This window comes from Abramis brama (assembly GCF_963993115.1).
Source record: "Abramis brama genome assembly, chromosome: 8".
In the NCBI taxonomy this organism is placed as follows: domain Eukaryota; kingdom Metazoa; phylum Chordata; class Actinopteri; order Cypriniformes; family Leuciscidae; genus Abramis; species Abramis brama.
The window spans coordinates 38,145,218-38,157,759 of record NC_139970.1 but is presented as its reverse complement, the minus strand read 5'-3'; the positions used below and the strand labels follow the sequence as shown (position 1 = coordinate 38,157,759).

At 39.7% G+C, this 12,542-nt stretch overlaps 1 protein-coding gene across 5 annotated transcripts in view; it reads right to left on the bottom strand.

Annotated features, from left to right (window-relative positions):
• Positions 1-325: 325 nt before the first annotated feature.
• itprid2 (ITPR interacting domain containing 2) overlaps positions 326-12,542 on the bottom strand; it is a 47,262-nt gene continuing 35,045 nt past the window's right edge. For all 5 annotated transcript variants that reach the window (XM_084121350.1, XM_084121351.1, XM_084121352.1 and 2 more), the window contains 9 exons: positions 11,993-12,081; positions 10,109-11,641; positions 8,878-8,952; positions 8,599-8,714; positions 7,760-7,907; positions 6,582-6,647; positions 6,073-6,468; positions 4,543-4,671; positions 326-1,194 (listed from right to left, as the gene is read on the bottom strand). In XM_084121350.1, the coding sequence (XP_083977476.1) occupies positions 4,564-4,671; positions 6,073-6,468; positions 6,582-6,647; positions 7,760-7,907; positions 8,599-8,714; positions 8,878-8,952; positions 10,109-11,641; positions 11,993-12,081 (2,531 nt within the window). In that variant the 3' untranslated portion in view covers positions 326-1,194; positions 4,543-4,563. The remainder of the gene's footprint in view (positions 1,195-4,542; positions 4,672-6,072; positions 6,469-6,581; positions 6,648-7,759; positions 7,908-8,598; positions 8,715-8,877; positions 8,953-10,108; positions 11,642-11,992; positions 12,082-12,542) is intronic.

Below are 12,542 nucleotides of genomic sequence, written 5' to 3'. Positions count from 1 at the left end.
TTTCAAAGCAGAAATGTGCAGCTCATACTTTTATAGTCATACTCATACTTTTTCTAGTGTCATTAGAGCTTCAAGTTGGATGAATTTGCTAGTAATGCATTACTACCGTGGAGTTTGCTACATGCACACAGCCCCTTTACAGCATCCTCGCACATCTCGTTCAAAAGGTTTAATGGTTGGATGCAATTCTACAAAGACCAGATTAATAAGCATTTCATTATGTGGTAACCAGGAACATTCAGTATTTTTGTTCAGTAAAAACCATACAAAAATACAAACACCATCTGAAACAACCCAAACAAAATTATGACTCGGCAAGTGTACGTACAAAATAAATAAATCTTTATTAATGATTTGCATTAAAGATTATCCCTCATGCATCCCAGGCGGAAAGGGAACACATAGTTCCCTTAGTCGCATAAATCAATTAGTATTACAATTCATTTCATCTTAGTCAACAAAAACTCATTCACACTGAGGAAAATTAAGTTGAACACTTTAAATCCAGAAGCGGATTTGACAGACTATCCTCTGCTGTCTTTAAGAATAAAAAATATTTTAAAAGCGTGCTAGTGTATATATTGTAAGTATAAAGAGAATTTAGTGCTTTTTCTTCTCACAGGACAAAATGTTTATGAATGTGCTCTGAAGGCTTAAGTGTCTTATCTATACATACAGTATGTGATAGACTATCAACAGGAAATGAAGACAGCTGTGTGCATTTTCAGTAGAACAGTAGTTGTGATTGGTCAGTTCAAGTTTAAGAGAAAAAAGTTTGAAATGTATTGCACAGTTAGTTCCTCACAGAGGCTGAATTAGAAAACAAGTGTGATTACAGTAGACATGTTTGTCCTAGACAGACAAAGACACACTCACACAGAAAACTTTAGTCACCCACAAGTCTTTTCAAACATTCGACAAGACCTGCATCACATACTTAAATACATCCCAAAAGATTCATTACATTTATGTAATATGTACCAGACAGATGCCACAATAAGCCGTGTGCACTTTGCGGATTTGGACAGTGGAAGATCTCAACCGCTGCAAAGATTCACTGCAACTCGACAGTCCAGAAGCATTAGAGTCTGGAAGGGCTTCACAGACAGAACCAGAAAGAGGTGCTGGGCCTTTCTCAGTGCAAAGCTTTAACCAGTGTTCATTGCGACTATTTCACAGGATTTACTTCTTCACCTGCGGAAAGAAACAAAACAGTGATACTGACTGAAAAGACTGTAACCTGCCTACTGACTTCTAAAGCATATAGTCTGATCCTCAAAAGAGCATAAAATTACACAGACCTTTTTACAATTATATTAAACCAGCTATCGATACATTTCAGTACGGATTGAATTCTACATAATCCACAAACACTTGCTTCAATATCCTGCCATCTTGGCCAAAGCTCATCACAATGCATTCTGGTTTACCTTCTATGTGAAGAATAATATGGAATTCCAAAAACGTATTTTTGAATACATCTACAATTTTGATGTCTTTTGATGATTTTGACTTATGATGTCTTCATATGCTGTCTATGTCTATGTAGGCAGCTCACTAGAGTTAATTAATTGCCCAAGAAATACAGCATTACTATCAAAAGTGTTCCTAACTATTTGAGAAATACAATATTTTAGCCTCCAAACATCAAGATTTCATGCAAATATATAAACACAATGGGTCTCATTCATGAAACACGAGCAGAACAAATTTTTGTGTAAATCGTGTGTAAAGTGGTTCTGGCGTAAATTTTCGGATTCATTAAAATGTTCGTATTTTCCAAATGTTAGTTGGTACGAAAGAAATCTACACCTGCTCCCAGCCACGCGGAAATAGTGCGTTTAACATCCGAACGTTTTGCTCATTAATAAGGCTGCATTTTAATTCACCTTAATTGGGTTTATTTGACAGGGTTACATGTCGAACCATTTTCTTTTCACTTCTGGGACTGTTCGATTAACAGAAACTCCATTAACTGCATCTGTAATATGCTGCCAAGCTTCCTTTTCTTAGGACCTGATACGCCACTATGTACGCTTGAAAATAAAATGTGGCGTTTTGAATGAACTTCTGATAATAAAACTTCAATTTCTGCATCTGAGAAATTTCTCTTTTTCATTCGCTTTTGAGAAGACATGTTAAAATCCTTCGTTTGGTGTCATAATATGATGCCCATATATAGTTGTCAGTCGGATTTAATGGGCGGGATTTATGGTAATTGAGAATGAGCGTGCACGCGCGTCCCATTTACGACTGATTGGAATTCATTAACACACACACACTTCACCATCACATCTGAAGTTTACGAAGTATTTGTGAATCAGGAGAAGAGTTTTCGTGAAGGTCTCTTTACGCGCAAATCACTCACATATTTACGAATGTTTCATGAATGAGACCCAATATATGTTATATTTACACACACGCATAACATTTTATATATAAAATGCAATTTCATGATTTCATGCAAATATATAAACACCATATATGTTATATCTACACACACGCATAACATTTTATATATATAAGAACTCAGAGTTATCAAATCAGTTGATATTTCACTGGTTTTGGCCCTCCTTCTTTTAGACTGTCTTACAAATGAATTAGGTTGAATAGCTGTCAGCTGTTAATTAAGTACACAATTAGATAATACCAATTTAGGTCAACCAATTACCAAGCAATGATTAATTTTGTTCAGTCTGTGGTGTAAAAAGGTCGCATTAGCAATTAAAGAAAAAACACTTAACACTTATATATATATATATATATATATATATATATACAGTGAGGAAAATAAGTATTTGAACACCCTGCTATTTTGCAAGTTCTCCCACTTGGAAATCATGGAGGGGTCTGAAATTGTCATCGTAGGTGCATGTCCACTGTGAAAGACATAATCTAAAAAAAAAAATCCAGAAATCACAATATATGATTTTTTAACTATTTATTTGTATGATACAGCTGCAAATAAGTATTTGAACACCTGTCTATCAGCTAGAATTCTGACTCTCAAAGACCTGTTAGTCTGCCTTTAAAATGTCCACCTCCACTCCATTTATTATCCTAAATTAGATGCACCTGTTTGAGGTCGTTAGCTGCATAAAGACACCTGTCCACCCCATACAATCAGTAAGAATCCAACTACTAACATGGCCAAGACCAAAGAGCTGTCCAAAGACACTAGAGACAAAATTGTACACCTCCACAAGGCTGGAAAGGGCTACGGGGAAATTGCCAAGCAGCTTGGTGAAAAAAGGTCCACTGTTGGAGCAATCATTAGAAAATGGAAGAAGCTAAACATGACTGTCAATCTCCCTCGGACTGGGGCTCCATGCAAGATCTCACCTCGTGGGGTCTCAATGATCCTAAGAAAGGTGAGAAATCAGCCCAGAACTACACGGGAGGAGCTGGTCAATGACCTGAAAAGAGCTGGGACCACCGTTTCCAAGGTTACTGTTGGTAATACACTAAGATGTCATGGTTTGAAATCATGCATGGCACGGAAGGTTCCCCTGTTTAAACCAGCACATGTCAAGGCCCGTCTTAAGTTTGCCAATGACCATTTGGATGATCCAGAGGAGTCATGGGAGAAAGTCATGTGGTCAGATGAGACCAAAATAGAACTTTTTGGTCATAATTCCACTAAACGTGTTTGGAGGAAGAAGAATGATGAGTACCATCCCAAGAACACCATCCCTACTGTGAAGCATGGGGGTGGTAGCATCATGCTTTGGGGGTGTTTTTCTGCACATGGGACAGGGCGACTGCACTGTATTAAGGAGAGGATGACCGGGGCCATGTATTGCGAGATTTTGGGGAACAACCTCCTTCCCTCAGTTAGAGCATTGAAGATGGGTCGAGGCTGGGTCTTCCAACATGACAATGACCCGAAGCACACAGCCAGGATAACCAAGGAGTGGCTCTGTAAGAAGCATATCAAGGTTCTGCCGTGGCCTAGCCAGTCTCCAGACCTAAACCCAATAGAGAATCTTTGGAGGGAGCTCAAACTCCGTGTTTCTCAGCGACAGCCCAGAAACCTGACTGATCTAGAGAAGATCTGTGTGGAGGAGTGGGCCAAAATCCCTCCTGCAGTGTGTGCAAACCTGGTGAAAAACTACAGGAAACGTTTGACCTCTGTAATTGCAAACAAAGGCTACTGTACCAAATATTAACATTGATTTTCTCAGGTGTTCAAATACTTATTTGCAGCTGTATCATACAAATAAATAGTTAAAAAATCATACATTGTGATTTCTGGATTTTTATTTATTTTATTATGTCTCTCACAGTGGACATGCACCTACGATGACAATTTCAGACCCCTCCATGATTTCTAAGTGGGAGAACTTGCAAAATAGCAGGGTGTTCAAATACTTATTTTCCTCACTGTATATATATGAATGAATGATTGAATGTGAAGTGTCATTTCACATTCAATTCATTTCTAGGAGAGGGAAGTATATCTCTTCCCGTTACCTCCATGATGAAAAGTTTTCAAGCACTTAACAGATCTGTATTGAGCATAATGTGATCTATCAAACCAACCTCCGTCCTCTGTTCTGCTGCTTACACAGGAGGCTTCCTGGCTGGAAGAGGAGATCTATGCGGCGACACAGCAGCCAGAAGCTCGTTCACAATCTCCTGCCTGATTTCATGAGCGATGCTTTCTTTAATCTGCGGGAGGATACAAAAGAAATGATGTTAGACTGCATTAAAGGCAGGAAAATCAAACACTAATTACATAGTAAGACCACCTAAAATGTGAATCATTTGAATTATTTACATGAAATTATATTTCAAAGTGACTTATAATGCAGTTATAATCAGGTATGCAACAATTTGAAAAGTTTTTTTTTCTCCATATATGAAATCCCAAGAACTGGCAAGTGCTGTGAAGTGTCAAATACATATTGACACGCCGATGAAGAACATCAGGTTTTGCCAGGCTGTTACATCACCCCACAGGCCCCACATTACTTCAGTCCAAGTTTCCTTTAGGAGCATCAGAATTACTGGACCATCATAACAGACTTGTAAATCAGCCTACACTGATGCATGATATTTCATAGGCAAATCTGTCAATCATCACACACACCAAAAACCATTACAGCTACAAAGGACTCGCTCAAACGGTGCCAAAGACACAGTAAAATATACTTTTTCCACTTTCTTTTGAGACGGGGACGGAAAACACATTTACTTTTGTGTCTCCATTTCATCGTTTCTAGATTTTTTGGCAGAATCTAACAGTATTTTTCTTACATGTCTCTCTGGAGTACTCAATTCTGATGGGTCAGTCGTGGCATTCAGCTGTCAGAAATGTATTATTATTACACGCCACGGGCTCTCTAAAATGCTTGATTCTGATTGGTCAGTCACGACATTTCTGTTGCTAGAACGATTTTTTGTTCACTGTGTTCAATGGATTATTAGATAATAAACAGGTACGATTTTAAAATGGTTTCTTCTCAAATTAATATTTCATGTCCCCGTCACTACGCAAGTAGTGAAAAGCTGTGTAATAAATTAACCCTTAAATGTCTGTCTTGTTTGAACTTGTTCGTTTGCAGTGTTATTTTAGTATAATTTTTTTTTTGTCTATAGTTTTATTAATTTTTATTTCAGTTTTAGTTTTAGTTATTTTAGAACATCAAGTTAAATTAAATGAAAATAAGAAATGTTGCCTTGGCTAAAATTAAAAATAAAATATGTTGTTTTTTTTAATACATTTTATTTCAGTTAGGGTTTATTTTACTTAAAGCAACAATTTTTTTATGGTTTTAATTTTAGTTTCAGTTCACTACAATAACCCTGGCTCAAAGTTGCTTGATAGAAACAGTTTCTCTTTGCGGAAGCTTTGCGTTTAATGAGCTGATAAAATATTTGAACTCAAATCAATATTTCATGTCTAATTATTTACCTACTGTATGTGGCAAATAGCCATGCAATAAGCAGGATAACGTAGATGACAATATTAACCCCTTCAGGGCCCGGATCATCCTGTTGGGGTTTATTTTGCGATAACAATGCTGCACATCAGTCGGCTCAATGGGTTAAATGTATAAGTTCTCTCACCTCCTGTATAAGATGTTGCAGGTCACCATTCCCTCTACTTCTACTCCTCCACTCGGTGGGACAGCAGTCATCTGCCGTCCTGCTCCTGCGACCATCCAGTGACAACTCGTCCTCATCTCTGCTGAACTCCAAAGAAGTAGGTGTCAGGTTTGACTCCATCCTTTCTGGGGATTCGGGCCGAGGAACCTCCATTCCAGGCCGTGGAGGGACGGTGGGTGTGAGGTTGAGGGTGGCCCGGTAAACGCTGCCTCTTTGCAGGGAAGGAGAGCGGCAGTCGTGTGATCGGTTGAATCTGCCAGGGCTGGATGCTCTCGATGAGCGGCCTGAACTGAGTGTGGCAGCCTCATATCCCAACTCAGACTGAAGGTACAACTGCTCCTTCAGGAGGTCCGTCACCTGTACATTCATACACAAGAATTAGAAGAGGAAACTGAGAGCAGAATAAGGCATTGAAATGATATCCGATACAGGATACAGGATACCCTGTAACATGAGAATAATTCACTCACTGGCTCCATGGCCCGAAGTGCTGAAGAATTAGACAGGCTATCCACGCTGTGACCTCTCTGCATGCCCTGTGAGACGCAAGCATTTGTTACTAAAGTGTCAAAAAATCTACCGTTCAAAAGTTTGGGGTCTGTAAGATTCATTTTAATGCTTTTGATAGAAGTCTCTTTTGCTCAACAAAGCTTTATTTATTTGATCACAAGTACAGTAAAAACTGTAATATTGTGAAATATTCTTTACCATTTAAAATAACTGTTCTACATTTAAAAATGTAATTTATTCCTTTGATGCAAAGCTAAATTTTTAGCATCATTACTCCAGTCTTCAGTGTCACATGATCCTTCAGAAAACATTCTAACATGCTGATTTGGTTCTCAAGAAACATTTCTTAATATTTTCAATGTTGAAAACAGTTGTGCAGCTTAATATATTTGAGAGAGATATGTTTGGTTTTTAGGATTCGTTGATGAATAGAAAGTATAAAAACAGTATTTATTAGAAATAAAAATCCTTTGTGTATTATAAATGCTTTTACTCTAAAAGTTGATGCATCCTTTCAATAATAATAATAATAATAATAATAATAGTTACAGTAATAAAAAAAATCTTAATGACCCCAAACTTTCGAACAGTAGTGTAAATAAAATGTTTCCACGTTTTAGTCATTTGTCATCACACTAATGGTATATAATAGTTATTTTGCTGAAATTCAACTCAACACTGTTTTATATATTACATTATCAAAATGCAGTGTCAGTTTATGGTTATTCTAAATATATCAGGTTCAGTGAACTTCACATTAGAATTCACATTTAGACTTATTCTGCACTTCCAATCCTGAGAGGCTATAAAAAAAAAAGAGAAATGCATATTTTGTTATATTACCTGCTAACAGATAGACACTTTTGGTAAAGTATTTAAAGTCGACATGAAATCAAAATTGAAAACGCTTAACCACGTTAGTCTGCTATGAGCAAGAGATGGAGAGGAGGTGCGCTAAAGTAAAATCAATATTCAATATTCAATATTCCATTTCACTTGGAAATACGTCACAACACTGGAGAAAAGTCGTTTGCAACTTCCGGTTCACAGGGACTTTAAAGCAGAATTAGGTCTAAGCTAAGCTATTACAGCATCCTTTATCATTTATTATGAGGCAGCTGCAGTCACATCCACTGACCATGTGGTGGCGGTAGAGGCTGCTGTGCTGGGAGCTGCTGCGCATCTCTTCATTCAGAGAGAGCAGGCGATCCTCCAGCTGAAGCTCCAGATCCTGCAGCTCCTGTCTGACTGCAGTCCGCAGGGTTTCCAGATGTTCCGCATCCCGCCTGCAACAGCAAAGTTTCAAGTTCTTATCAGTTCTCCAGACAGTAAATACTTGGTAAATCGCCAGGAGAGGTGCAGCGATCATAGAAATTTGAGGTTGAAACAGAAAAACAATATTTTAACACTATTATTTGCCAATACTGTTCCGATGGTCATTTTATTCCAGTAGTGATTAATCATTAGCATATATGATTTGTTTACATATTTTAGGGTTCTTGATTAGTTTATTGCTACATCCGCCTTTCTCAAATTGTAAAGCTGTTCAGTGCTGGAAACCAACATACTTTTGTAAAAACAGAAATGTGAAATATTACAGTTTAAAATAACTGTTTCTATTTTAATATATTTTAAAATGTAATTTATCCCAGTGATGGCAAAGCTGAATTTTCAGCAGCAATTAGGCCTACTCTAGTATTCAGTGTCACATGTCCTTCAGAAATCATACTAATATGCCTATAAATCATTAGCAGCATGTATGATTCATTTGACAATTAATTTAGTGGCTTTCTCTCTGTAAAATTGTACTGCCATTCAGAGCGACAAGGATTTGATTTATTTATTTTTGCAGACCCCCTTAGGACCCCAGTTTAAAAATATGTTTTTTGGCTTTCTAGACCAATGTGAGAGACTTGGGCAAAAGGAGCCAGAGGGTGAAGCACTTTGCCCTTTGTGGCTTGTGATTTTGTTCCTCACCTCTCATCTGGACTAAGATGCTGGTAGACCATAGACTGCTGTCTCATGAGAGCCAGTTCCAGATCCATCATCTGAGTCCGGAAGACGTTCAGACTCCTGCGCCGCATCTGGAGCTCCTTCAGCAAGTTGGTAGGGACACAAACATTAGGTTAAAGACTACCCAAAAAACTCTTACACAAGCTATATGATCATCTCAATTTCATAAGAGGCTTCTACTGATGCAACTCAAGGTTATGAAAATGAACTATGAGACTGCTTCCTCTTTGGGAAATGATGTACCTCATAAAGCAGTTGGACAGAGCGTGGTGTACTGATCCTGTCAATGGGTGTGTCCCCTCCATGCACCGATGAGCTCTGCCAACAAAACCACAGATCAGTTATCACTTATGAGTCATGCAGGAAATACATGTATAAACTGAGCCCGGGATATGCAGCATGCTGACTCGGCTGAATATTTGCATTTAAGGTGGGATTCGCAAGAATCCGGAACACACTTCCTTGTTCTACTTTATGTATATATATATATATATATATATATATATATATATATATATATATATATATATATATAACTTTGTGTGAAACAACACACTTATTACAGGTCATAGGTTACACACACACACACACACGTCATAGGTTACACACACACACACACACACACACACACACACACACACACACACACACACACACAAAGACACACGTCTGGTTCACTATCTTTGTGGGGACTCTCCATAGACATAAATGGTTTTTATACTGTACAAACTGTATAAAAGTATAACTGTATAAAACTGTACATCCCCTTACACTAACCCCACCCCTAAACCTACCCATCACAGAAAACTGCATTTTCTGTGTATTTTTTGACTGTACATTTTCAAAAAACTACTTCTGTATAATTTATAAGCTTGTTTCATCATGGGGACCTCGATTTAGGTCCCCACGGTGACACGAGTCCCCTGGAGTAAGTGTGCATTCAGGTTGAAGTCCCACTGGGGACAACCTCTTCTTCATGTTTAATGGGGACTTTCCATAGACAATGATTTTTATACTGTACAAACTGTATATTCTATCCGTTTACACTAACCCTACACATCTCAGTTTTGCTTCTTTACATTTTCAAAATAATCACTTAATATGATTTATAAGCTGTTTTTCTCACGGGGACCAAAACATTTCCCCACAAGGACGAAGATTTCATATATTGCTATCTTTGTGGGAACATTTTGTCCCCATAATGTAGGGTTTGCACCCACCCACACACACACACACCTAGAAACACTCCTTAATTTTTCACATTACTTGATGTTTCCTAAGTCCATCCCATGCAAATATATATACTGTGCTATAGCAAAAACTCCACCAGCTAACCCTATTTCTACCATCAGAATCAGAAACGGTTACTTATACATCCTTGTCAGGCACAGCCTTATTAATAACCAGGTTTACCATAGGTTAAGACCGTTTGGATGCAACACACAAGTATACAAATAATTTTGGCAGTTCTCACCTGACCAAGGTTCTGCATTGTCCCACGAATGTCATGGAGGACCCTCCTGAGCTGCATCTCTGTGCTGCCCATCGCTGGAGCGGGTGCCGGAGGAGTCCCAAATGAGAAAGGGTAGGGGGGAGACTGATAATATGGATGACTGTAGGGGGCACCGGGGTGATGTGAAGAATTGTTGTACCCCAAATTGTAGGGGGCACTGTGGGACTGCACAAGAGGGATGTGAGTTTGGTACGGGCTGCCGTGGATGTTCAATGAGGGGCCGTAGGGAGCTCCGTGAGAAACGTTATAAGGTGGAGAGAATGGGTTGTATGGTGTGCTGTGCGGATGCGTATAATGCATATTGTGCTGGGGTGCAAAGGTCACCCCCTGTGGTGGAGTAAATGTATTGCTCTGAAGTGGCTGAGGACAAGGCGAGCTCTGCGGTTGTGGGAAGGGAGTGTGGTGGGGAAGTCTTGTAGGGTACGAGAAGTTGTAGGCCAATCCATGTTGTGGAGAGTAGAAGGACCCATGAGAAGGAGGAGGAGGAGGAAGAGGGTGGGCCAGACCTGTATAATGAGAAAGGTTTGGGACGCTAGATGTGCTCCAGCTTGGACCTTCACCCAGGGGCCTCTGGGGCCAGTCGGCAGGGACACTATAAAGCGAGCTGGAAGAGCGAGTCAGATGTTCGGGTATGTTGAGATGGTGTGGTGGTGTTCCCCTATCAGTCTTTGATCTACTTGCTGGAGCAGAATTCAAGAGCGTAGATTTACTGTCGGCATGATCAACTTCGTCTTCTTCCATGATGGAATCCACTTCTTCCCGGTCACTGCGATTCTCCTCGTCGTAGCGGTATGTGTACGAGGGTGGGGTACAGTGTTTGACCGAACCCTCTCCAAGTTGGATGCGCATGGAGGTGACCACTCGAGCCGGGCTGAGCGAAGACATTGGGAGGGAGCTGGATCTCCTTAAAGGATTCCTCTCTAAGCTTTCCCTCAGCAAGTCCTTGTCCCTCACCCATACTCGGCCAGGACGTTCCTCGTCCATTGAGGATGACCTTTGATGGGCCGTGTGGAGGCCCATCTGCCTGCTTTGAGCCATGGGGTGGCATTGCTCAAGATCCGATGACTCTGGTCCAGAGGACGAATGTAGATCTTCAGGAGAGTCTGGATCCATGCTCAAACCAGGCTGGGATATGTTGCCCTCATGAGTTACATCTGAATCTGTTGTAGGATTTACAATCACGGTCAAATCCACTTCTGGAGAGTCTGTGGTGGGTTCTTGCACTGTGTTGGAAGCCCTATCAGAGTTAGGAGAAAGGAGTGGTCCATTGGTGCTAATATTGTCAGAGTTTGGATTGGGAATCTGGAGGCTGGGGATCACAGGGACTTGTCTGTTGGCTCCACTCTGGCTAGATGTGCCTCTGGGCAGAGGATGGGTTTCCTCGCCCAGCAATTTTTCAAAGTTGGGGTACTCCAACGCTACTGGAGTGCTGACTTCACCTGCATGCGATGTCACTGTAGTTTCACTGTCACAGCTGTCTGAGCTTTCTTGCACCTAATAAAAGAGAGAAGTTTCACTTCCATTATCCAATGAACTGGTTCTTAGGAAAATTTATGTTGAAAGTTAGATTTAAGTTCCCTGAGAACACACATGGCACAAGTTCTGGGTGCATCTTAAAGACGACATTTTCAAGATGTAGAGTTTTCAGTAGATATGCACCAGTTGACAGGCCATCAATCAGAACCAGATTTATTACTATATATATAATTTTTATGATATCAGTGCAAACTAAATTCACATGGGTAACAAAATAACATGGGTCTGATAAACATGAATCCGAGGAGGATTACACTTTGTATTCATAGATTGTTGAGAGCCCAGATGGTTATGCCCACACTCGCGTACCTTCAGGTGATAACCCGAACCGTCTGTGGATGGGTCCTCTGCAAACCCGCTGCTGTCAGACTGCTGGCTGACAGTCCTCAATAACCGCTCTGTAGGAGAAACAACACAAGCACCAAAACTGAGTGCGAATGACTAATTTCCCAGTGGTAGAAGACTTCTCAAATTTAAAGCCAGTTTATCATTCATGCTTATGAGTTTTAAGGCTTAGATCTCATTATTTAGGTTCAGTGAATATTGGTGAATATTGTAAATTATTGCCACATATTTGTCTGTTTTCCAATCACTTATTCACTGTAATAATAACAAGTTTGTTAGTATAATGTTGCATATCACAGAACATAATTATGACTCAAACAACTTTAACTTGAATCTAGAACATTCTTCTAGTGAACATCTACTAAATTCTACCACACGAGGGCAGACTTGCTCTATACTGTCTCTAAAAGACATTTACTTAAAGTCCCCTTCAGCTCTTTGGGGCTGGGCTATAGGACAGCATGATAGACAGAATCGGTTATGAATAAGAATTTTTTCCTCTGTTTTCTTCTAG